This window comes from Salmo salar, chromosome 04, assembly GCF_965601325.2.
Source record: "Salmo salar chromosome 04, fSalSal1, whole genome shotgun sequence".
NCBI lineage: Eukaryota > Metazoa > Chordata > Actinopteri > Salmoniformes > Salmonidae > Salmo > Salmo salar.
In genome coordinates this window covers 64454107-64481031 of record NC_138294.1, presented here as the reverse complement: position 1 = coordinate 64481031, position 26925 = coordinate 64454107, and the positions used below count along the sequence as shown (strand labels likewise).

General features: G+C 45.9%; 1 protein-coding gene across 2 annotated transcripts in view; it reads left to right on the top strand.

The window, feature by feature from the left end:
- LOC123742473 (protein KIBRA) overlaps positions 1 to 26925 on the top strand; it is a 55201-nt gene that overhangs the window by 6896 nt on the left and 21380 nt on the right. For both annotated transcript variants that reach the window (XM_045717134.2, XM_045717135.2), the window contains 15 exons: positions 522 to 601; positions 1283 to 1412; positions 6929 to 7078; positions 7309 to 7379; positions 11782 to 12024; positions 13520 to 13609; positions 17755 to 18356; positions 20210 to 20330; positions 20914 to 21084; positions 21326 to 21518; positions 21814 to 21951; positions 22107 to 22171; positions 22506 to 22671; positions 22976 to 23143; positions 23473 to 23565. In XM_045717134.2, coding sequence (XP_045573090.2) covers positions 522 to 601; positions 1283 to 1412; positions 6929 to 7078; positions 7309 to 7379; positions 11782 to 12024; positions 13520 to 13609; positions 17755 to 18356; positions 20210 to 20330; positions 20914 to 21084; positions 21326 to 21518; positions 21814 to 21951; positions 22107 to 22171; positions 22506 to 22671; positions 22976 to 23143; positions 23473 to 23565 — 2481 coding nt within the window. The remainder of the gene's footprint in view (positions 1 to 521; positions 602 to 1282; positions 1413 to 6928; positions 7079 to 7308; positions 7380 to 11781; positions 12025 to 13519; positions 13610 to 17754; positions 18357 to 20209; positions 20331 to 20913; positions 21085 to 21325; positions 21519 to 21813; positions 21952 to 22106; positions 22172 to 22505; positions 22672 to 22975; positions 23144 to 23472; positions 23566 to 26925) is intronic.

The window sequence follows — 26925 nt, the reverse complement described above, 5'->3', positions numbered from 1 at the left end:
TGTGTGTAAGTGACATCTTTGTCTGAGAACTGCACCCAGGCCTGCATCCCAAATGGCACCTTATTCCCTATATAGTGTACTGCTTTTGACCAGGGACCATAGGACTCTGGTCAAAAGCGGTGTACTACATAGGGTACCATTTTGGGACACGTCCCAGAGCTGCCAGTTGGTGTTGCGTAACAGTAACACACTGTTGGATTATTTGTCGATGTCCCCCCCCTCCTCCACATTTAATAAAAGTACAATAAGCAAATGTTTTGTTTTAATCATATCATATTAGATGCGATCAGGTGCATTATCAGTTATATCTTAATTATTTTTCTGCAAGGAACAAACACGATCGGTTCTATTTGAATCGGTTGTTCCCAAATATAGCCAAATAAGCATATTCTCCATAATCAATTGTATTGCAACTGGACATTTTTTATTTCAGTAAATGTATACTGTGTGTTTCTCTCGGGTGAATATGCTGAATATTAGCAAATGAAATAACTATAGTCCTGTGTGTTTGTCTCCTTTAGGTGAATAAGCTGAAGAGAGACCTAGCCTGCATGAAACAAGAGTTGCAGTACAAAGAGCAGGGCTTTGAAACGCTGAAAGAGTAAGTGCAACCCAACCTCGTTACACAATCACACATAATATACTAACACAGTAACATCCTATGTCGGTCCTAAACTCTCCTTTCCCAAAGAAAATAGTTTAGGGTCTTTATAACATAAGACTGAAATAGAATAAGAGTATCTATTCTAACAGCCAGGTGGAAAAGGCTTACAGAAGCTTCACTTGTTCTAGTTCTCCTTGGCCTGTAACGGAGGAGTGCTGCCCCCCTCCCTCGCACGCACCCTCCCTCCCTCCTTTGCTCTTGGAAGAATGTGGAAAGACCTGTTGTTCTGCTGCACGCATGACTTGCTGATGACTGGCTTTACATATTTGCTGCTGCCGCCACGAATGGATGGTCTCTCTCCTGTGTCGCTGACTGGCTCTTTCCGCTCTCTCTACACCTGTGGCCCTTTAAATCCAGTTTGACTCCTGTAATGGATCCATAGTTTCTTATTGTTCACTCCTGTCTAGATTAGATCAGGATGGTTTGGAAGTGGCACAGTAGGATTATCATAGTGAAAATTAAACTTGTTTTTTAAACAACATCCCTCTTCAACAAACTACAGAATAATAATCTGAGAGCAAAAATGTACAACTCAGATAGTACACCTGAAGATGTGCTATTTAAAGACTGTTTAATAACTCACTCTCTGATTTGTTTCCACCGTGTGCCTCCCTCCAGAATCGACCACAAGGTGTCCAGTGCGCCTTACGGTGTCAAGCTTCACGATGAGCAGGCCATCCTGAACGAGGTTAAGTCCATCCGGGACGCCATCAGCTCTGGGGAGAAGGAGAAACAGGAGCTCATGCAGGTAAACAGGGACGGTACCACCTATATATAGCCTTGCTACTGTTATTTTCACTTTTTTTCTTTTTTCTTTACCTATCTATTGTTTACCTAATACCTTTTTTTTTTTTTTTTACTTAAAATTGCACTGTTGGTTAGGGCTTGTAAGTAAGCATTTCACTGTAAGGTCTGTTGTATTTGGCACACGCGACAAATAAACGTTGATTTGATGGGAGGAGCAGGGGATGAGGGAGGGAGAAGGGTTGGTGAATGGATGAGATGGGATGGTGGTCAGGTGTTGTGTGCAGAGAGAGAAACTCAGCAAAAAAACGGACCCTTTTCAGGACCCTGGCCAAAGATAATTCGTAAAGATCCAAATAACTTCAGTTTCCCATGCTTGTTCAATGAACCATAAACAATTAATGAACATGAACCTGTGGAACGGTCGCTAAGACACTAACAGTTTACAGACGGTAGGCAATTAAGGTCACAGTTATGAAAACTTAGGACACTAAAGAGGCCTTTCTACTGACTTGCAATGTCCGTACTGTGAGACGCCTAAGACAGCGCTACAGGGAGACAGGACGGACAGCTGATCATCCTTGCAGTGGCAGACCACGTGTAACAACACCTGCACAGGATCGGTACATCTAAACAGCACACCTGCCGGACAGGTACAGGATGGCAACAACTGCCTGAGTTACACCAGGAACGCACAATCCCTCAGTCTCTGGTAGACGGGTACTGCAGAGTCTCGTCTCAGTCTTTGGTAGACGGGTACCTCTTCGTCTCACACGGCTCAGTCTTCCCTCCGCTGGGGCATCCATCACCCACCTTCTTTTCCTCTGTCCTCTGCAACCTCTCCGTCTCCCCTCTCATGTCCCTGTGTCCCCTCGGCTGAGTGACAGACCGACGGACATACTCATACATATTCCTGCCATGACTTTGCTGCTCAGTCAATGATTCACCAGCAGGCTGAGACTTAGAAGCTGAGACAGAGGAGTGCGTGGGTGGTGTTCGCCTGCCTACTTCATGCTCCCAACTCCGCTGAGGAAATGTGGGGTGGGACATGTGTGTATATATAAACACACACATGCCCCGTTTTTAATCTTGGCGGCAGCAGCTGTAGAAAACAACAAACGTGTTTGTTAGTAGGGGCTGGGTTGTGTTTAATAATGCATAGCCCCCATGATTCTCTTCCCCCCCACTGGGATGCCTCCCCTCCTCAGCCTTCTGCCGCTGACAGTTCAGTTGTATGCGTGTTGGCTTTGTAGTGTCTGTCTGACTGCAGTGTATGAGTACGTTTACATGATCACAAATAATTTGATATTAAACTGATTGTGGCAGTAGGCTGATTATGGCATTAGTCATGTAAACACCTTACTTTGCTTAATCGGCGTAAGGTCATATTTTAAGTAAGCGTACGCAGATTAAAACACCTGGTTTTCTGAGCAATCTTTCGAATTATTAGGACATTTAAATGCCTTAATCAGCACGTGTTCTAGCACGAACTTCCTCCTTTTGCGCGACCGAAGTGATTTCAGAAGAACTGAAAGTGCATCTTAGAAATTGGTTTCACATATAAACTTTACACTACATGGCCTAAAGTATGCGGACATCCCTTACTGACACGTGTATAAAATTGAGCACACAGCCATGCAATCTCCATAGACAAACAGTGTCAGTAGAATGGCCTGTCGGGCTCAGGGCCAACGTGGCTCGTCATGGTGCCCCCCACGCTGGCAGCCCAGCTGGCGCCCTGGTCAACTGTAAGTGCTGTTATTATGAAGTGGAAACGGCTAGGAGCAGGACCTCCGAGTGGTGAAGCGTAAAAATCTTCTGTCCTCTGCAACACTCCCTACCGAGTTCCAAACTGCATCTGGAAGCAACGTCAGCACAAGAACTGTTCGTCGGGAGCTTCATGAAATGGGTTTCCATGCGGAATGCCAAGTGTCGGCTGGACTTGTGTAAAGCTCGCTGCCATTGGCCTCTGGAGCAGTGGAAATGCGTTCTCTGAAGTGATAATTTACGCTTCACCATCTGCCAGTCAGACGGACGAATCTGGGTTTGGCGGATGCCAGGAGAACACTACCTGGCCCGAATGCGTAGTGCCAACTGTAAAGTTTGGTGGAGGAGGAATAATGGTCTGGGGCTGTTTTTCATGCTTTGGGCTAGGCCCTTAGTTCCAGTGAAGGGAAATCTAGACGATTCTGTGCTTCCAATTTTGTGGCAATAGTTTGGGGAAGGCCCTTTCCTGTTTCAGCATGACAATGCCCCTGTGCACAAAGCGAGGTACATAAAGAAATGGTTTGTCGATCTGTGTGGAAGAACATGACTGGCCTGCACAGAGCCCTGTCCTCAACCCCATCAAACACCTTTGGGATGAAATGGAATTCCGACTGCGAGCCAGGCCTAATCGCCCAACATCAGTGCCCGACCTCACTATGCTTTTGTGGCTGAGTGGAAGCAAGTCCCCACAGCTATGTTCCAACATCTAGTGGAAAGCCTTCCCAGAAGAGTGGAGGCTATTATGCAGCATATGGGGGACCAACTACATATTCACGTCCATGATTTTGGATTGAGATGTTCGTCGAGCAGGTGTCCACATACTTCTGGCGATGTAGTGTATACGTTACCTTCGGAAAGTATTCAGACCCCTTTTCCCACATTTTGTTTACGCCTTATTCTAAAATGGATTTAAATAAATGTTTTTCATCGGCAATCTACACACACTACCCCATAATGACAAAGCAAAAACTGGTTTGTAGAAATCTTTGCAAATGTATAAAGAATAAACATACCTTATTTATATAAGTATTCAGACCCTTTGCTATGAGACTCAAAGTTGAGCTCAGGTGCATCCTGTTTCCATTGATCATCCTTGATGTTTCTACAACTTGATTGGAGTCCACCTGTGCTAAACTCAATTGATTGGGCATGATTTGGAAAGGCACACACCTGTCTATATAAGGTCCCACAGTTGACAGTGCATGTCAGAGCAAAGATCAAGCCATGAAGTCAAAGGAGTTGTCCGTAGAGCTCTGAGACAAGATTGTGTCGAGGCACAGATCTGGGGAAGGGTACCAAAACATGTCTGCAGCGTTGAAGGTCCCCAAGAACACAGTGGCCTCCATCATTCTTAAATGAAAGAAGTTTGGAACCAGAAAGACTCTTCCTAGAGCTGGCCGCATGGCCAAACTGAGCAATCGGGGGAGAAAGGCATTGGTCAGGGAGCTGACCAAGAATCTGATGGTCACTCTGACAGAGTTCTAGAGTTCCTCCTGTGAAGATGGTTGTCCTTCTGGAAGTTTCTCCCATCTCTGCAGCACTCTAGGGTTAGAAGGAGGGGATAGGGTCAAGCGGGCAGGTTGTTGGGCGGCCGGCTGTCACAAGTCGCAAGATTTCATCTGGAGAGAGAGGGGAGCAAGAGGTCAAAGCATAGGGTAGGGCAATGTGAGCAGGACCAGCGGTGTCGTTTGACTTAACAAACGAGGATCGGATGTCGTCAACCTTCTTTTCAAAATGGTTGACAAAGTCATCTGCAGAGAGGGAGGAGGGGGGGGGGGGGAGGAGGAATTAGGAGGGAGGAGAAGGTGGCAAAGAGCTTCCTAGGTTTCGAGGTATGTCCGAACTCAGAATCAAACATGCGTCACAAAAAAAACATGGTCACTGTGGTAGAACGTTTATTTTGATTGTCTATTTTCTGCATTTATCGAAGTCCCGTAAGGTAGACTGATGAACTTTGTGTTTTATAAATCGATCTGTATGGAACAAAAACGCAACATGCAACAATTTGAACGATTTTACTGAGTTACAGTTCATATAAGGAAATCAGGCAATTGAAATAAATTGCACATGATTGGGCCGGGGTGCAGCCATGGGGTGGGCCTGGGAGGACATAGGCCCACCCACTGGGGAGCCAGGACCTGCCAATCAAAATGAGTTTTTCCCCACAAAAGGGCTTTATTATAGACAAAAATATTCCCTGAGTTTCATCAGCTGTCTGGGTGGCTGGTCTCAGACAATCTTGCAGGTGAAGAAGCCGGCTGTGGAGGTCCTGGGCTGGTGTGGTGGTCTGCGGTTGTGAGGCCGATTGGACTTTATGCCAAATTCTCTAAATGACGGAGGCAGCTTATGGTAGAGAAATTAACATTCAATTCTCTGGCAACAGCTCTAGTGGACATTCCTGCAGTCAGCATGCCAATTGCACGCTCCCTCAACTTGAGTCCTCTGTGGCATTGTGTTGTGTGACAAGTCTGTACATTTTAGAGTGGCCTTTTCTTGTCCCCAGCACAAGGTTCACCTGTGTAATGATCATGCTGTTTAATCAGCTTCTTGATATGCCACACCTGTCAGGTGGCTGGATTATCTTGACAAAGGAGAAATGCTCACTAACAGGGATGTAAACAAATTTGTGCACAACTTTTGTTGAGAAATAAGCTTTTTGTGAGTATGGACAAGTTCTGGGATCTTTAATTTCAGCTCATGAGACTAACACTTTACATGTTGCTTATATTTTTGTTCAGTGTATTATTCTGACCATTCACAATCGAAATCATTGTGCATGTAACTGTACTCTATGAAGCCTGCCCTACTCAGTCAGCATTGTGTCCAAGGGGAGCCTCGGTGGCCGTCTTCTTTGCTCTTTCTACTTGAAGTGTTTACAATGGTCAAGATAAGGTTTATTCCACTCCATGCTTCAGTGCTGAGCCATGTATGATATCTATCAACAACCTTGAAGATCAGCACAGATTTTTATCACAGCACAGATTTAAGTAGGTTACTGTTTTTGGCCACTGTTGCAAAAAGGTTTTACATTTCAAAACACATCTTTATGCAATGTACAGTACTCGTCTACAAGTATCTGCCAAAATATTGAAACGCTTGAGTATTTGGGGGAAACGAAGTATATTGAAAGCAGGTGCTTCCACACAGGTATGGTTCCTGAAATAATTAAGAAATTAACATCCCATCATGCTTAGGGGTCATGTATACAAATCTAGGGCAGGCCATTATTTTGGGTACCATGGTTATGCCCCCATAGCATGACAATGCCCCCATCCACAGGGCACGAGTGGTCACTGAATGGTTTGATAAATATGAAAACGATGTATGCCATGTCAGTCACCAGGCTTCAACCCAATTGAACATTTTGAAGTGGCGACTGAGACATTGTTTTGCACCACCATTAACAAAACACCAAGTTGTGGAAGAATGGTGTCGCATCCCTCCTTGTAGAATCTATACCACGGTGCATTGAAACTGTTCTGGTTCATGGTGGCCCAACACCATATTAAGACACTTTATGTTGGTGTTTCCTTTTAGACAGAGATACAGGTAACTAACTACCTTTCTCTATGATGATGATGATGATGATGATGATGATGATGATATGTGTTATAGATTTAAACCATAGGATAGGAGCTTTGTGAATATAAGACACACAACAAAGGACATAAAACATACTATGCCTGATTCCATTTTGATTTCACTATCTCTGATTTTGTTAAGCCTGTATGTGTCGGTCTCCTCTCCCTTTAGAAACTAGCGGTGCTTAAGGATGGCTTCCAGTTGGACTCAGTGGGTTCTCAGTCTGACCTGTGGGGCAGCAGCTCATCCCTGGCCAACTCTGAGCTGTCCATCCCTCGCCTCTACTCCGAAGCCGGATCCCAGACCAACATACCTGCTGAGGTGAGTGGGGGGGTCTGTTCAGTTGGCACGGAAGACAATAGACTGAAATTGTGAGGGAATACCTGGACTTGTCCAATTGGAAATATTTTGTTTTCATTTTCCGTTTCAAAATGTTTTCCTTTGGTGTGCCCTTATGAACAGGAACAAGGTTACAATGCACAGATACTGGTTGCGTACCTAATTGATCAGAATGTAGCTTTGTCAGTCACCTTGATTTTTGTTTGATATAGTTTGTGACCAACACCAACAACTTGGCAGAGAAGGTGCGACTGAGCCTGAAGTATGAAGAAGCAAATAGAAGGTAACTTGTGTAACCCAGAGGACTCATTCCCAACACAACCCATCAGTCTATATATAAACTCAGCAAAAAAGTAACGTGTTCATACTGTCAACTGTGTTTATTTTCAGCAAACTTAACGTGTAAATATTTCTATGAACATAAGATTCAACAACTGAGACATAAACGGAACAAGTTCCACAGACATGTGACTAACAGAAATTGAATAATGTGTCCCTGAACAAAGGGAGGGTCAAAATCAAAAGTAACAGTCAGTATCTGGTGTGGCCACCAGCTGCATTAAGTACTGCAGTGCATCTCCTCATGGACTGCACCAGATTTGCCAGTTCTTGCTGTGAGATGTTACCCCACTTTTCCACCAAGGCACCTGCAAGTTCCCAGACTTTTCTGGGTGGAATGGCCCTAGCCCTCACCCTCCGATCCAACAGGTCCCAGATGTGCTCAATGGTATTGAGATCCGGGCTCTTCGCTGGCCATGGCAGAACACTGACATTCCTGTCTTGCAGGAAATCACGCACCGAATGAGCAGTATGGCTGGTGGCATTGTCATGCTAGAGGGTCATGTCTGGATGAGCCTGCAGGAAGGGTACCACATAAGGGAGGAGGAGGTCTTCCCTGTAACGCACAGCGTTGAGATTGCCTGCAATGACAACAAGCTCACTCCGATGATGCTGTGACACACTGCCCCAGACCATGACGAACCCTCCATCTCCAAATCGTTCCCGCTCCAGAGTACAGGCCTCGGTGTAACGCTCATTCCTTCGACGATGAACGCGAATTCGACCATCACTCCTGGTGAGACAAAACCGCGACTCGTCAGCGACGGTGGGTTTGTGCCCATAGGCGACATTGTTTCCAGTGATGTCTGGTGAGGACCTGCCTTGCAACAGGCCTACAAGCCCTCAGTCCAGCCTATCTCAGCCTATTGCGGACAGTCTGAGCACTGATGGAGGGATTGTGCGTTCCTGGTGTAACTCGGGCAGTTGTTGTTGCCATCCTGTACCTGTCCCGCAGGTGTGATGTTTGGATGTACTGATCCTGTGCAGGTGTTGTTACATGTGGTCTACAACTGCGAGGACGATCAGCTGTCTATCCTGTAGCGCTTTCTTTAGCGTCTCACAGTACGGACATTGCAATTTATTGCCCTGGCCACATTTGCAGTCCTCATGCCTCCTTGCAGCATGCCTAAGGCACGTTCACACAGATGAGCAGGGACCCTGGGCATCTTTCTTTTGGTGTTTTTCAGAGTCAGTAGAAAGGTCTCTTTAGTGTCCTAAGTTTTCATAACTGTTTTTAAAATGTTGATTTTACCTTTTATTTAACCAGGTAGGGCAGTTGAAAACAAGTTCTCATTTACAACTGCAAGCTGGCCAAGATAAAGCAAAACAGTGCGACACAAACAACACTGAATAAACAAACATTCAGTCAATAATACAATAGAAAGGTCTATACAGTATTTGCAAATGAGGTAGGATAAGGGAGGTAAGGCAATAAATAGGCCATAGTGGAGAAATAATTACAATTTAGCAATTAAACACTGGGGTGATGGATGTGCAGAAGATGAATGTGCAAGTAGAGATACTGGGGTGCAAAGGAGCAACAAAAAAAATAACTATGGGGATGAGGTAGTTGGATGGGCTATTTACAGATGGGCTATATACAGGTGCAGTGATCTGTGAGCTGCTCTGACAGCTGGTGCTTAAAGTTAGAGAGGGAGATATGAGTCTCCAGCTTCAGTGATTTTCGCAATTCGTTCCTTTCATTGGCAGCAGAGAACTGGAAGGAAAGGCGGCCAAAGGAGGAATTGGCTTTGGGGGTGACCAGTGAAAGATACCTTCTGGAGCGCGTGCTACGGGTGGGTGCTGCTATGGTGACCAGTGAGCTGAGATAAGGCGGGGCTTTACCTAGCAAAGACTTATAGATGACCTGGAGCCAGTGGGTTTGTCAACAAATATGAAGCGAGGGCCAGCAAACGAGAGCATACAGGTCGCAGTGGTGGGTAGTATATGGGGCTTTGGTGACAAAACGGATGGCACTGTGATGGACTGCATCCAATTTGCTGAGTAGAGTGTTGGAGGCTATTTTGTAAATGACATCGCCGAAGTCGAGGATCGGTAGGATGGTCAGTTTTACGAGGGTATGTTTGGCAGCATGAGTGAAGAATGCTTTGTTGCGAAATAGGACGCCAATTCTAGATTTCATTTTGGATTGGAGATGCTTAATGTGAGTCTGGAAGGAGAGTTTACAATCTAGCCAGACACCTAGGTATTTGTAGTTGGCCACATATTCTTAGTCAGAACCGTCCAGAGTAGTGATGCTGGACGGGCGGGCAGGTGCGGGCAGCGGTCGGTTGAAGAGCATGCATTTAGTTTTACTTGCATTTAAGAGCAGTTGGAGGCCACAGAAGGAGAGTTGTATGGCATTGAAGCTCGTCTGGAGGTTTGTCAACACAGTGTCCAAAGAAGGGCCAATAGCATACAGAATGGTATCGTCTGCGTAGAGGTGGATCAGAGAATCACCAGCAGCAAGAGCGACATCATTGATGTATACAGAGAAAAGAGTCGGCACGAGAGTTGAACCCTGTGGCACCCCCATAGAGACTGCCAGAGGTCCGGACAACAGGCCCTCCGATTTGACACACTGAACTCTGTCAAAGAAGTAGTTGGTGAACCTGGTGAGGCAGTCATTTGAGAAACCAAGGCTGTTGAGTCTGCCAATAAGAATGAGGTGATTGACAAAGTGAAGCCTTGGCCAGGTCGATGAATACAGCTGCACAGTATTGTCTCTTATCGATGGCGATTTTGATGTCGTTTAGGACCTTGAGCGTGACTGAGGTGCACCCATGACCAACTTGGAAACCAGATTGCATAGCGGGAAGGTACGGTGGGATTCGAAATGGTCGGTGATCTGTTTAACTTTGCTTTCGAAGACCTTAGAAAGGCAGGGTAGGATAGATATAGGTCTGTAACAGTTTGGGTCGAGAGAGTCTCCCCCTTTTGAAGAGGGGGATGACCGCGGCAGCTTTCCAATCTTTGGGGATCTCAGACGCTACGAAAGAGAGGTTGAAGAGGCTAGTAATAGGGGTTGCAACAATTGTGGCAGATTTTAGGAAGAGAGGGTCCAGATTTTGCAGCTCTTTCAGAACATCGGCTATCTGGATTTGGGTGAAGGAGAAATTGGGGAGGCTTGGACAAGTTGCTGAGAGGCGGGTGCAGGGCTGTTGACCAGGGTAGGTGTAGCCAGGTGGAAAGCATGGCCAGCTGTAGAAAAATGCTAATTGAAATTCTCGATTATCGTGGATTTATCAGTGGTGACAGTGTTTCCTAGCCTCAGTGCAGTAGGCAGCTGGGAGGAGGTGCTCTTATTCTTCATGGACTTTAGTGTCCCAGAACTTTTTGGAGTTTGTGCTACAGGATGCAAATTTCTGTTAGGAAAGCAAAGGCTAGCCTTTTCAAACTGCCTGTGTATATTGGTTCCTAACTTCCCTGAAAAGTGTGACCTTAATTTGCTACCGTCTGTAAGCTGTTAGTGTCTTAAAGACCGTTCCACAGGTGCATGTTCATTAATTGTTTATTGTTCATTGAACAAGCATTGGAAACAGTGTTTAAACCCTTTACAATGAAGATCTGTGAAGTTATTTGGATTTTTACAAATTTTCTTTGAAAGACAGGGTCCTGAAAAAGGGACGTTTCATTTTTTGCTGAGTTATATTAGGAACAAGTAATTAAAGAGCAGCAGTAAAATAACAATGGCGAGACTATGTACAGAGTCAATGTGTGGGGGCACCGGTTAGTCGAGGTAATGTGTACATGTAGGTAGAGTTATTAAAGTGACAATGCATAGATAATAACAGAGAGGTCCCGTGTGGCACAGTTGGTAGAGCATGGTGTTTGCAATGCCAGGGTTGTGGGTTCGATTCCCATGGGGGACCAGTACGGAGAAAAAAATGAATGAAATGTATGCATTCACTACTGTAAGTCGCTCTGGATAAGAGCGTCTGCTAAATGACTAAAATGAAAAAAAAAAAAAAAAAAAGAAGGTAAAAATGAGTAGCAGCGGTGTAAAAGAGGGAGGGGTGGGGGGGCAATGCAAATAGTCTGGGTAGCCATTTGATTAGCTCATGAGCCCTTATAATGACTTATAATCCTAATAAGTCATATCTCTTTTAAACCTTCCCCCCTCCACACAATTAAATAGAACATAAGTAGCCTTACAAGAAGCCTTGGCTTGTGTGAGCCGGAACAGCTCGTAGGAGCCAGTTTCCTGTTTTTGTAGCATCAGGCAGCTTGATGTACAAGTACACCCCCTGGACTCTAGTCTATTGCAGGGCCTTAGAAAAGGAGAACATATAAATACAACATAATAGAACATTAAATGTACACTCTCTATGCTCTTCCACCTCCAGGATTGCCACCATCGAGGTGCAGATAGCCAAGCTGGACAGTGAGGCATGGCCAGGGCTGCTGGACCCAGAGCGTGACCGCCTCATCCTCATCAATGAGAAGGAGGAGCTACTCAAGGAGCTGCAATACATCAAGCCTTGCAAGAAGGTGCCCAATGACCAGGAGAAGATAGAGACACAGAAGAAAAGGCTTGAGAGAGACCTGCAGGCTGCCAGGGACAACCAGAGCAAGGCCCTGACCGAGAGGTAAGGGGAGAGGATTTATAGCTACTTGGCGGGGTGCAAAGTCGCTGCAAACATTGTGGGCAGCAAACACTAAATTGTTTAATTAGGACAGTGTGAGGCTAAATTGTTTGGGCAGTAAAGGTGCGGGAAACCTTGGTCAGCATGGGGCTTACAGACATATTGAGTGATCACTCCTTCCCTGGGTAAAGTCACGACCAGGGAAAGAGGGATAAATGAGAGGGAACAGAGCTGCACACCAGGAAAGCATCATGGTCACATACAGGAGATGAAATTAGTCACTCTCTTTTCTCAGTTAATTTTTGCCACTTTTTGGAGTTTGTGTTCCATTAGTCTGCACCTTGCAAAAAGAGTGCATATTTTTTTTATTTATACAGCACCTGTTAATGCTAGCGAGGGAACAGATCAGCAGGGCTGTTGCGTGAAGGAGAGAGGAGGCCATTGGAACACCGCTGGAACTAGGCTACAGTATATTCACTAACAGGGAATAGATAGGCAGAGCAAGGCCCACTGCCCTGCTGATAACAACCTACTGTACTTTAACTGCAGTGAAAAGATATGGTGTAAGTAATATGACTGTTAAATACACCCAGAAGGTCTACTCCCTGATGGGGACCTGGTGTTTGACGGGGCCCCTTGGCTCTGGGCCTACAGAGAGCTAAACAAATAGTGTTCATTCTGGTTTCTAACTATGGAAAACACATTTACCTCATTTCAGGGTTCAATCAACATTACTGTCAACCAGGTTGAAAAGCACTGCACTCTATGTTTACAAAATGTTATGTCTGTCAACCCTGTAAGAGTTACTCCAAGACACACAACACACGGTTACCTCTGCTCTTTTTGTTGTGTTGGATGCTTTGATCCGCATAGCCTTTTTTCACGACAATACTGGTTCAAGGTTGTGATTGGATCACAGACCATAGACATTGATAGTGTAGTGTAGAAGCTCCTCCCCCTAGCCTCTTACCTGGAACTAGCCTTCTCTAAGGTCCATACTTACTATTTAGTGGTTGGAAATCTGTGCTCTGGATGAGGTAACCAAGGGGACTACACCAATTAGGCCTCTTTTCTCTCTTTCTCTTCTATTTCTCTCTTACTTTCCCATATATCCGCTTTCCTTCTCTAATTTTCTTTCATTTTATTTTTTATCTCTCACTCTCCCCCACTCATCTCTCTCCCATATGTAACCCGAGTATCACAAACAGGGGATGTAGGGTGGACGTAAAATAGCCTTTTTTAACAAGCTGGTTTAATATCTGAAGTCAGAAGTATCTGCTCGTTGAGGAAGAAAATAACCTTTAGCTCTTAACTGTTTATAATGCTGTAATTACTCTAGTTTGTAAGAACATTGTATTAAGATGTTGTAATTGTATGGTCATGTAGTTGATTGTTTTTTTCTGATTACCCAAGTAGAATAGGGCCTGTTTCTTCTGCTTGCTACTACATTATAATTTTTTTTGACGTAACATTTCTGGTGTTTTGTCTTTTCTATCAGATTGAGATTGCACTGTAAGAGGAACAAGCTGGTGAGAGAGCTCGAGGAGATGGTTCGCCTGGCATCATCATTACACACTCAGCTCAAGAGGTACATTCACTCACCTAAACAACACATTCAGCAACTGTCACCCAGCTGTAACACAGCACTACCACGCTGCCAGTTCAGGAGGCACAATCACTTAAATGTATCGACTTAAAATGTAATCTCCTATTGCACAACTGAATGCGCACATTCCAAATGAAAAATGAGTAAGAAGACCTTGTCTACATGGAGACATGGGCAACATTTTAACCTCTATGGGCTAGGTGGGACATGACCGTCCTACTCTATTCAACAGCCAGTGGAACAGTGTGGCGTGAAATTCAAAAATGCAATAATTTCAATTTTTCAAACATACGACTATTTTACACCATTTTAAAGATAAGACTCTCGTTAATCTAACCACATTGTCCAATTTAAAAAATGCTTTACAGCGAAAGCAAAACATTAGATTATGTTAGGAGAGTATATAGACCAAAATAATCACACAGCCATTTTCCAAGCAAGCATATATGTCACAAAAACCCAAAACACAGCTAAATGAAGCACTAACCTTTGATCTTCATCAGATGACACTCCTAGGACATTATGTTATACAATACATGTATGTTTTGTTCAAGTTCATATTTATATCCAAAAACCGCTTTTTACATTAGCGTGTGATGTTCAGAACATGCATTCCCACCATAAACTTCCCGTGAATTTACTAAATGACTCATCATAAATGTTGACAAAATACATAACAATTATTTTAAGAATTATAGATACAGAACTCCTTTATGCAATCGCTATGTCAGATTTTAAAATAGCTTTTTGGCGAAAGCACATTTTTCAATATTCTGAGTACATAGCTCAGCCATCACGGCTAGCTATTTTGACACCCACCAAGTTCGGAGCACACTGAACTCAGAATTAGTATTTGGAAATATTGTATTACCTTTGCTGATCTTCGTCAGAATGCACTCCCAGGACTGCTATTTCCACAAGAAATGTTGTTTTTGTTCCAAATAATCCATAGTTGCGTCCAAATACCTCCGTTTTGTTCGTGCGTTCAGGTCACTATCCAAAGGGTAACGCGCGAGCGCATTTCGAGACAAAAAAATTCAAAATGTTCCATTACCGTACTTAGAAGCATGTCAAACGCTGTTTAAAATCCAATTTTTATGGTATTTTTCTCGTAAAATAGCGATAATATTCCAACCGGACAATAGTGTATTCATTCAAAGAGGAAAAGAAAAAACAGCATGCTCGCGTGAATGCGCATATCCAATCTCTTTGTCACCAGGCAGACCACTGAGAAACTGAGCTACTATACTCTGCCCAGAGACAGAAGACTCCTCAATCCGCTTTCTGAAGAGAGCCAATGGAAGCCTAGAAAGTGCAACGTAACCCCACAGATACTGTAGTTTTGATAGAGAATCAAAAGAAGAACTACAAATTCTCAGCAGACCACTTCCTGCTTGGAATTTTATGAGGTTTTTGCCTGCCATATGAGTTCTGTTATCCTCTATGGGCTAGGCGGGACGAATTCGTCCCACCTACGTAACAGCCACTTGAAGCCTGTGGCGCGATTTTCAAAACCTTAAAAATCCTATTACTTCAATTTCTCAAACATATGACTATTTTACAGCTATTTAAAGACAAGACTCTCGTTAATCTAACCACACTGTCCGATTTCAAAAAGGCTTTACAACGAAAGCAAAACATTAGATTATGTCAGCAGAGTACCAAGCCAGAAATAATCAGACACCCATTTTTCAAGCTAGCATATAATGTCACAAAAACCCAGAAGACAGCTAAATGCAACACTAACCTTTGATGATCTTCATCAGATGACAACCCTAGGACATTATGTTATACAATACATGCATGTTTTGTTCAATCAAGTTCATATTTATATCAAAAAACAGCTTTTTACATTAGCATGTGACGTTCAGAACTAGCATACCCCCCGCAAACTTCCGGGGAATTCGCTAACATTTTACTAAATTACTCACGATAAACGTTCACAAAAAGCATAACAATTATTTTAAGAATTATAGATACAGACCTCCTCTATGCACTCGATATGTCCGATTTTAAAATAGCTTTTTGGTAAAAGCACATTTTGCAATATTCTAAGTACATAGCCCAGGCATCACGGGCTAGCTATTTAGACAGCCGGCAAGTTTAGCACTCATCATAATCATATTTACTATTATAAAAGTTTGATTACCTTTTGTTGTCTTCGTCAGAATGCACTCCCAGGACTGCTACTTCAATAACAAATGTTGGTTTGGTCCAAAATAATCCATCGTTATATCCGAATAGCGGCGTTTTGTTTGTGCGTTCCAGACACTATCCGAAATGGTAAAGAAGTGTCGCGCGCATGGCGCAATTCGTGACAATAAAATTCTAAATATTCCATTACCGTACTTCGAAGCATGTCAACCGCTGTTTAAAATCAATTTTTATGCCATTTTTCTCGTAGAAAAGCGATAATATTCCGACCGGGAATCTCCTTTTCGGCAAACAGAGGAAAAAATCACAAAGACGGGGGCGGTCAGGTCACGCGCGTAAGCCCAGAGTCCCTTGATCGGCCACTTGAGAAAGGAGATAATGTGTTTCAGCCTGGGGCTGGGATGACGACATTCAGGTTTTTCCCGGGCTCTGAGCGCCTATGGACGACGTAGGAAGTGTCACGTTAGAGCAGAGATCCTTAGTAAAAGATAGAGATGGCAAAGAAGTTCCAGAAATGGTCAGACAGGCCACTTCCTGTAAAGGAATCTCTCAGGTTTTGACCTGCCATTTGAGTTCTGTTATACTCACAGACACCATTCAAACAGTTTTAGAAACTTTAGGGTGTTTTCTATCCATATGTAATAAGTATATGCATATTCTAGTTACTGGGTAGGAGTGGTAACCAGATTAAATCGGGTACGTTTTTTATCCAGCCGTGTCAATACTGCCCCCTAGCCCTAACAGGTTAAACTCACAGACACCATTCAAACAGTTTTAAAAACTTCAGTGTTTCCTATCCAAATCTACTAATAACATGCATATTCTCGTTTCTGGGCAAGAGTAGTAACCAGTTTAAATCGGGTACGTTTTTTTTCCGGCCGTGAAAATACTGCACAGTTAACCTGTCTGGGCTAGGGGGGAGGGCTTGGCATTTTAGATTTACCTCACAACCCTGCCTGGTGCCTTGAGCCTACCCACAACCCTTTGAGGGGAAGGAGTGAAACTTCAATCCAGGGCCTTCAAAGGTCTACATTCACCTCATCTTAAAGGAGTGTCTTTAATTTATAGAGCTCCATAAATTCACATAAGATTCTAGACTACAGTATCTTCTGAGTGGCTCGTATGATTCATTCAGTTCTATGAGGGACTGTTGGTCTTAAAAGAGAATGAGAGAGGGATAGGACATTGCGTATTTAACCTTTACTCTAAAAGCTCAAGATGTGTCCTATACTTTAGTCACTGTTTTTGTAAAGTCAATTTGAATTTCAGCTCTGAAACAGGAGTGTGCGTTTCAGAAATGGACTCTGAAACTGAAGCTGTGTTTTATAAGATGTGAAGTCTCTGTAAGAGTCATATATGTATTAAAGCTGTTTTCAAAAGGTGCTCTTCATACTCTCGTTTAATCAAACAAATAACTTCAACAATAGTGTTAGTCTCTTTCTCTCTGTTTTTGTTCTTATCATGCATAATTCATCCTGTTTCTAGCTGATATACATCAAAGGGCTGAGATGCAGAGAAACTCCCCTGTGTCTTTTGTAATGAGCTTGCCAAGCTTTAATTACTATGTTTTCTGTCGAGTAGACACTGCATTTGAAGTTACTGAGGGCCAAAAGATGGGGGAACAGAGGAGAAGAAAAATTTGGTTGGAGTACGCTCCTAGCTCTTCTAACACTGTGGTCCTCTCTCTCCCTCTCCCTTTATCCCCTGTCCACTCCGCTTTTCGCTCCCTCCTCTTTGCTGCCCCCGATTTTCTCACTCTCTCTGCCCTCTTTCTGTATTGTTCTCTCCTCCTCACCATCCTCTCCACTGATTTTCTCTCTTCTCTCCATCTCTCCTCTCTATGCCTTCTTTCTGTCAAATTGTCTTTCCATCCTCCTCCCCATCCAACCCTCTCCTCTCTGCCTCTCTCCTCCCTCCCTCCCCATCCAACTCTCTGCCTCTCTCCTCCCTCCTCCCCATCTCTCTCCCTGCAGTCTTTCGGCCAGCACGTTGTCGTGTTCCTCAGGCAGCAGCCGTGGCTCTCTGACCTCCAGCCGGGGCTCTTTGGCCACCACGTCATCCCTGGGCTCCACCTCCTCCCTGAGCTTCACAGATATCTACCTGGAGCAGCCTGAGCTGGGAGACCCAGACTTCCAGGACAAATTGGACACCCTACTGCAGGGGGGCGGCCCGGGGGTCAGCTACCGGCCCTCCAGCTCCATCACCACCATCCACGAACACGAGGTGGTCGCTGGGGGAGAGAGAGCGGGCGACAAGGGGGGTGTTGTCGGTGGGGGAGCAGAGGCCAGAACCAGGCTACAGGCGCTGAGACTATCAGAGACGCCAAGGTCGATCAGTTCACTGTCGCCGAGGTCTTCGATGTCGTCGCTCTCGCCGCCCTGCTCGCCGCTGGTCACGGACTCTATATTCCTCTCCGGGGAGAGGTTTGCGGGACCAGGGGGTCCAGGTGGGGGGCTGGACATGGAGCTGCATAGCAGGCTGACTGAGCTAGGGCTGGGGCTGGACAAGGAGGAGCAGCAGCACCCTGGAGGGGTGGAGCAGGATGCCACTTCCATAGCTGGAGAGATGTTTAAAGGTATAGTCACTTTCTGTCTATCTGATATCATTTAAGCTCTTTTTTAATGTCAGGAGAGCGAATGTATTACCTGCTACTGTAGACTTGTGTAGTGTTGGTGTATAGTGGACTGTATGGTCCTCATGTCCATTGTGAATTGTAAAGAATGAATATGTTTAAGATCCACACAAAACGCATTACAAGTCATAGAAATATCAGTGTCAGCAACACACGTAAGATATGAACGTAAATATACACTGAGTGTACAGAACATGCTCTTTCCAAGACAGACTGACCAGGTGAAAGCTATGATTCCTTATTAATGTCACCTATTAAATCCACTTCAATCAGTGTAGATGAAGGGGAGGAGACAGGTTAAAAAATAATAATTTAAGCCTTGAGACAATTGAGACATGTATGTGTACCATTCAGAGGATGAATGGGCAAGACAAAATATTTAAGTGCCTTTGAATGGGGTATAGTAGTAAGTGCCAGGCGCACCAATTTGAGTGTCAAGAACTGCAACTCTGCTGGGTTTTTCACACTCAACAGTTTCCCGTGTGTATCAAGAACGGTCCACCACCCAAAGGACATCCAGCCAACTTGACACAACTGTGGGAAGCATTTGAGTCAACATCCCAGCATCCCTGTTGAACACTTTCGACACCTTGCAGAGTCCATGCCCCGACTAATTGAGACTTCTCTGAGGGCAAAAGGGGGTGCAACTCAATATTAGGAAGGTGTCCCTAATGTTTTGTACACTCCGTGTATATGGGTGCTTCAGTTTACGTCAGGGAGCAGGATATAGGTTTCCTGTAGTAGTAGATGTTTAGTTACATAATGGCAAGCCTGCACAGTGTGACCCAGAGAGAGAGACGGGGCTGTATTAGCCTGCACAGTGTGACCCAGAGAGAGAGACGGGGCTGTATTAGCCTGCACAGTGTGACCCAGAGAGAGAGACGGGGCTGTATTAGCCTGCACAGTGTGACCCAGAGAGAGAGACGGGGCTGTATTAGCCTGCACAGTGTGACCCAGAGAGAGAGACGGGGCTGTATTAGCCTGCACAGTGTGACCCAGAGAGAGAGACGGGGTTGTATTAGCCTGCACAGTGTGACCCAGAGAGAGAGACGGGGCTGTATTAGCCTGCACAGTGTGACCCAGAGAGAGAGACGGGGCTAATATTAGCCTGCACAGTGTGACCCAGAGAGAGAGACGGGGCTGTATTAGCCTGCACAGTGTGACCCAGAGAGAGAGACGGGGCTGTATTAGCCTGCACAGTGTGACCCAGAGAGAGAGACGGGCTGTATTAGCCTGCACAGTGTGACCCAGAGAGAGAGACGGGGCTGTATTAGCCTGCACAGTGTGACCCAGAGAGAGAGACGGGGCTGTATTAGCCTGCACAGTGTGACCCAGAGAGAGGCGGGCTGTATTAGCCTGCACAGTGTGACCCAGAGAGAGGGCTGTATTAGCCTGCACAGTGTGACCCAGAGAGAGGGCTGTATTAGCCTGCACAGTGTGACCCAGAGAGAGGGCTGTATTAGCCTGCACAGTGTGACCCAGAGAGAGGGCTGTATTAGCAGGTGCTTGTGATGTAATGCACACCTCCATTCAAGACGAACTTTATTGGACTGAAAGGTCAGGCTTCCACCTCATCCACAGTAGTAGGTGTGTGTGCACCTCGTGAGGAATTAAAGATTGCACCTGAAACCTGATTGCCAGTGGGGGCACACCGGGGTGAGAGAGAGAGAAGGGGTTAAGTTTCAGCCCTCTGTTAACTGTATGGTTTACTCCAGCTATGCATCTCTGCATGGTTGTGACAAGGTGTTTCTCTACACTCCTCTTCTCCTCCCTGTTTTCCTCTCCTTTTCCCTTAGATGCCATAGTGCACGCCAAAGGGACGGTGGGGGCGGGGCCTAAGAAGACGGGCGTGACGTCAGCAGTGTCTGATGAGTCGGTGGCCGGTGACAGCGGGGTGTACGAGCCCTCAGAGACGAGGTGGGTACTGTAGAAGGCCATTGGGTCAGCTGGAGGAGAGGTGTCTACCTAAGACCATGTTCAGTAGCCTGAACCTTCACAGATAGTAATGAAAGATGGGGCTGTTAATGAAGCACTATCTGATCCTCTTTAGTATTGAACTAATGTTAGGAGGGCGTGCAGTATATTCAGTAATTAAGGTCAAACACGATGTTGTAATTTTTGGGGGATTAGGTCAGGGTACCCAGTAACTTCTATATGTGTATGTAAATGAAGTTATTCAGATTGGAGAGGTATTCATGTATCTATTACTATTAGAAACAGACAAGCTGTCTGCAGTACTATGTTTTGTTTGAACTGTTTGACCCTAGAACCTGAGGGCCATAACTGATGGCAACATACATGTCCCTCTCATAACTTACTGTGGTGTTTGAAGTCTGGTAGCCAGATCTGTTCAGACTGATGTCCCCACTAGAATATCAGTGACATGACTTCAAATGGAAGGTTGGTGGCTAAAGCACAAACCAGGTTTTGCTTCCTGGTACTGTATTTGATAGCAGCTTTGTGGATCTAACCCTAACCCTGTATGTGTCACTTTTCCCAGGTCAGTCCTCCCTACAGAGCTGCTGCTGGGCTATGAGGAGAGGGGAGGACCACTAGGCTGTGCCCAGGTCAGACTGGGCCTGAAGTACGAGGTGAAAGACAAGCGCTTCACCGTGTTCGTCATGCAGCTCTCCAATTGCAGCATCCTCGTACTGCCACCAGACCACAAAATGTATATAGCAAAGTTGCCTTTCCTCTTTGCTTTAGGAGTGAATGACTGTCATTACTTGGTTATTTGAAACACCTTTTCAATGACTGTGTGCATATGCTGTGTGTGGATGTCTTTGCTCCCACTTCTCATCAATTAGGTTTGTTTGTATTGAAAGTGTACTGTATGTTTCGTCTGTCCTCAACTGTACACGCATCTGTGTGTACATTGTCTCGAGGTGTTTAACTGTGTGTCTCCTCCATAGATACATCCGTGTGGCGGTGCTCCCGTGCTCAGAGTCCACCTGCTGCCTCTTCCGGACACGCGGCTCTCTCCCCCAGGACATTGTGGAGGTCAACGAAGTCTTCGGTGTCCAGATGGCCCACAATGCCCTGCGGCAGAAGACCCTGAGGGTGGACATCTGCCACACCAGCCTGTCTGGCCGTGAGGAGTGTCTTGTGAGTGTAACGACTGTCACTGGTCTGTCACTCATGTCTCAATTCAGCATCAACATAACAAACAGTCCACACCCAGACAGTGCAAACACTTGTACGTGGTGTATTTGCTAAGTGTACATTGTGTTGTCATTGAGTCATATGACAGTGGTTTATTGCTGTTAGTGGATAAGAGCTTTTTGTCCTTCCCAACACTGTACTGTCTCAAGCATGAAGTTGGTTACAACAGTGTGTAACATCCTTCAGTAGACTGCCTTTGAACTCTTGTATGGCTTCCTTCCCCCTGTCCTCTGGGCAGGCTGGTGCTCAGATAAGCCTGGCTGATGTCAACACCTCTGGGGAGAGATTTATCAAGAGCTACAACCTCCTCAGCTACTCCTTCATGCCCCAGATCAATAACAAGGACAAGACTGGGACGGCTCCGCAGTCTGAAAGGGTAACACACACATTCATTCATCATCTATAGCAATGGCCTGCATTTAAAAAGGAAATCGATCTGTTAAGGTGAATCTGTATGGAATTGTTATGAATGTGGAAACATACTGTATCTAATGAATGCATGTAACAGATGAGTAACAATGTGTGTTCCAGAGCTCTGTCCCCACCACAGAGAGAGTAGCAGGCAGTCTGGAGGATGCACCAGAGGAGGATGAATGGTGAGCTCTCCCTTCACTAACAGAACCTATATCCTGTTATTCTCCTCCCCAGTATAACCTCTACAGAGGACAGGCCCTTCTTCCGTACTCGTCACGGTCAATGAGGGAGATCTTGTCTCACACACACTCACCTCCCCCAGTTGAATAATTGTTCCCTCCCTTCCCCCTCTCCCACGGGAATAAGCCCAAGACTTTGAGTGTCGATTTTGAAAGCCCAGAGGCACACTAACCACCCCTCCTCCCCCACAGCCCCTCGCATGTAGAATGGGGAAGGTGAATAACTGACAGGTTGCTCCATCCCTCTGTCGGTCTGATTGTGTTCAACCCTCTACAGGCACAGTGAAGAGCTGGAAGGTGAAGTGTTTGAAGATGAGGAAGATGACCACATAGAGGGGGCTGGACCTCTAGAGGAAGAGGAGGGGCTATATCCTGACAGCAGCCAATGGGAGGGAGAGGAAGTGACAACCAAACCGACTGGAACAGGAATCATGGCTGAGAGGGTAAGTGGAGACTCCATTAACTGTTAGTATTCATATACAGTAGTATTTCTATTTTATTTGATATTATTTGACCTATTTCCAGATGTTCATGGGAAGTATTTGAGTAAAAACATGTGTGTTCATTTGATTCATACTCAACAGTTCTACAAACTCATTGATATGCAGACTAACAAATGTGCTGTATGACTTGACTATGAATGACTTGATCAGAGTTGGAACTGAACATAACAGTACATTTGTAAGCCAAGATTGACTATGTAAAACATAGCCTTCATTGTAAACTGTTCTCCTGCTCCGTCCCCAGGTGAACAAGGAGACCAGTACTGGCCACCACCACCATGTCTCCTCGGTGGTCCGGCCAAAGGAGCGTCGACCCCATCATGTTCCCCAGCAGAATGCCTTCTTCCAGGGCAACACCATCATCCGCTCCAAGACTTTCTCCCCTGGGCCCCAGAGCCAGTACATCTGCCGGGTGAGGGCAGCCGCTCAAGTGCATACAATAAATACATGGACATATGTAGTACATATCTATGCTAGATATACATTTTATATTTGTACATATCTACTCAAAAACACATTGACAAACTTGTTATTTATATAGCCTCTAACTATAGCCTTGTTTTTTGAATGTTATCTGTAAAATGACTGAAATGTTAAATACAGTTCACTTTGACTACTGTTTTCAGTTGTGCTTCGCTTTGGAAAGCATCCCAAACCCAACGGAAGCTGTAGTTCATGCCCTTTTTTTCCAACTTTGTTTTCTTTGTGTTTGTTTTTGCCGTTCTACTGGGTGATGATCAGATCAACCGCAGTGACAGTGACAGCTCCACTCTGTCAAAGAAGTCTCCTTTCGTCAGGAACGCATCAGAGAGACGCAGCATGCGCATGAAGAAGGTAGAAACTACCCACTTAGTATCCATCCCACAAAAGTACATAGGTCAGGCAACAGGTGGCTCGTGGGCCAAAACCGGCTTGCGAGTTTTTATTTAATTTTATTTTAATTTTAAATGGGGTGTGAGGCACCCCAAAGTTTAGTGTGTGGTCAGGATTTTCTTTTTTTGGTTAAAATAAATCCTGTAAAATCACCAGGAATTCAGACAAATTGACCCGCGGCTGAATCTAGTTCCCTTCCCCTGCTGTAGATCCTTCCCCTGCTGTAGATCCTTCCCCTGCTGTAGATCCTTCCCCTGCTGTAGATCCTTCCCCTGCTGTAGATCCTTCCCCTGCTGTAGATCCTTCCCCTGCTGTAGATCCTTCCCCTGCTGTAGATCCTTCCCCTGCTGTAGATCCTTCCCCTGCTGTAGATCCTTCCCCTGCTGTAGATCCTTCCCCTGCTGTAGATCCTTCCCCTGCTGTAGATCCTTCCCCTGCTGTAGATCCTTCCCCTGCTGTAGATCCTTCCCCTGCTGTAGATCCTTCCCCTGCTGTAGATCCTTCCCCTGCTGTAGATCCTTCCCCTGCTGTAGATCCTTCCCCTGCTGTAGATCCTTCCCCTGCTGTAGATCCTTCCCCTGCTGTAGATCCCATCTATCATTCTTTATTTTTCTGCTGCATAAATACCCACTTTGTATTTATCATTTTACACACAATAGAGATCCTGTCTGTCGTTCCATATTTCTATGATATAAATACCAATTTAACTTTCCATTTCTGTCTTGTTAGCCAAGGTTCCTAGTATAACAAGCACATTTTCTTCCTGTTCTGTCTGTCTGTCTCTGTCTGTCTGTTTCGCTCTCTCTGTCTGTCTGTTTCGCTCTCTCTCTGTCTGTTTCGCTCTCTCGCTCTCTGTCTGTCTGTTTCGCTCTCTCTGTCTGTCTGTTTCGCTCTCTCGCTCTCTGTCTGTCTGTTTCGCTCTCTCGCTCTCTGTCTGTCTGTTTCGCTCTCTCGCTCTCTGTCTGTCTGTTTCGCTCTCTCGCTCTCTGTCTGTCTGTTTCGCTCTCTCGCTCTCTGTCTGTCTGTTTCGCTCTCTCGCTCTCTGTCTGTCTGTTTCGCTCTCTCGCTCTCTGTCTGTCTGTTTCGCTCTCTCGCTCTCTGTCTGTCTGTTTCGCTCTCTCGCTCTCTGTCTGTCTGTTTCGCTCTCTCGCTCTCTGTCTGTCTGTTTCGCTCTCTCGCTCTCTGTCTGTCTGTTTCGCTCTCTCGCTCTCTGTCTGTCTGTTTCGCTCTCTGTCTGTCTGTTTCGCTCTCTCGCTCTCTGTCTGTCTGTTTCGCTCTCTCGCTCTCTGTCTGTCTGTTTCGCTCTCTCGCTCTCTGTCTGTCTGTTTCGCTCTCTCGCTCTCTGTCTGTCTGTTTCGCTCTCTCTGTCTGTCTGTTTCGCTCTCTCTGTCTGTCTGTTTCGCTCTCTCTGTCTGTCTGTTTCGCTCTCTCGCTCTCTGTCTGTTTCGCTCTCTCGCTCTCTGTCTGTCTGTTTCGCTCTCTCGCTCTCTCTGTCTGTTTCGCTCTCTCGCTCTCTCTGTCTGTTTCGCTCTCTCGCTCTCTGTCTGTCTCTTTCGCTCTCTCGCTCTCTGTCTGTCTGTTTCGCTCTCTCGCTCTCTGTCTCTCTGTTTCGCTCTCTCGCTCTCTGTCTGTCTGTTTCGCTCTCTCGCTCTCTGTCTCTGTTTCGCTCTCTCGCTCTCTGTCTCTCTGTTTCGCTCTCTCGCTCTCTGTCTGTCTGTTTCGCTCTCTCGCTCTCTGTCTGTCTGTTTCGCTCTCTGTCTGTCTGTTTCGCTCTCTGTCTGTCTGTTTCGCTCTCTCGCTCTCTGTCTGTCTGTTTCGCTCTCTCGCTCTCTGTCTGTCTGTTTCGCTCTCTCGCTCTCTGTCTGTCTGTTTCGCTCTCTCGCTCTCTGTCTCTCTGTTTCGCTCTCTCGCTCTCTGTCTGTCTGTTTCGCTCTCTCGCTCTCTGTCTCTCTGTTTCGCTCTCTCGCTCTCTGTCTGTCTGTTTCGCTCTCTCGCTCTCTGTCTGTCTGTTTCGCTCTCTCGCTCTCTGTCTGTCTGTTTCGCTCTCTCGCTCTCTGTCTCTCTGTTTCGCTCTCTCGCTCTCTGTCTGTCTGTTTCGCTCTCTCGCTCTCTGTCTGTCTGTCTCTCTCTGTTTCGCTCGCTCTCTGTCTGTCTGTTTCGCTCTCTCGCTCTCTGTCTCTCTGTTTCGCTCTCTCGCTCTCTGTCTGTCTGTTTCGCTCTCTCGCTCTCTGTCTGTCTGTTTCGCTCTCTCGCTCTCTGTCTGTCTGTTTCGCTCTCTCGCTCTCTGTCTGTCTGTTTCGCTCTCTCGCTCTCTGTCTGTCTGTTTCGCTCTCTCGCTCTCTGTCTGTCTGTTTCGCTCTCTCGCTCTCTGTCTGTCTGTTTCGCTCTCTCTGTCTGTCTGTTTCGCTCTCTCTGTCTGTCTGTTTCGCTCTCTCTGTCTGTCTGTTTCGCTCTCTCGCTCTCTGTCTGTTTCGCTCTCTCGCTCTCTGTCTGTCTGTTTCGCTCTCTCGCTCTCTCTGTCTGTTTCGCTCTCTCGCTCTCTCTGTCTGTTTCGCTCTCTCGCTCTCTGTCTGTCTCTTTCGCTCTCTCGCTCTCTGTCTGTCTGTTTCGCTCTCTCGCTCTCTGTCTCTCTGTTTCGCTCTCTCGCTCTCTGTCTGTCTGTTTCGCTCTCTCGCTCTCTGTCTCTGTTTCGCTCTCTCGCTCTCTGTCTCTCTGTTTCGCTCTCTCGCTCTCTGTCTGTCTGTTTCGCTCCTCGCTCTCTGTCTGTCTGTTTCGCTCTCTCTGTCTGTCTGTTTCGCTCTCTCTGTCTGTCTGTTTCGCTCTCTCGCTCTCTGTCTGTCTGTTTCGCTCTCTCGCTCTCTGTCTGTCTGTTTCGCTCTCTCGCTCTCTGTCTGTCTGTTTCGCTCTCTCGCTCTCTGTCTCTCTGTTTCGCTCTCTCGCTCTCTGTCTGTCTGCGCTCCCGCTCTCGCTCTCTGCGCTCTCTCGCTCTCGTCTGTCTGTCGCTCTCTCGCTCTCTGTCTGTCTGTTTCGCTCTCTCGCTCTCTGTCTGTCTGTTTCGCTCTCTCGCTCTCTGTCTGTCGTTTCGCTCGTCTCGCTCTCTGTCTGTCTGTCTGCTCTCTCTGTTTCGCTCGCTCTCTGTCTGTCTGTTTCGCTCTCTCGCTCTCTGTCTCTCTGTTTCGCTCTCTCGCTCTCTGTCTGTCTGTTTCGCTCTCTCGCTCTCTGTCTGTCTGTTTCGCTCTCTCGCTCTCTGTCTGTCTGTTTCGCTCTCTCGCTCTCTGTCTGTCTGTTTCGCTCTCTCGCTCTCTGTCTCTCTGTTTCGCT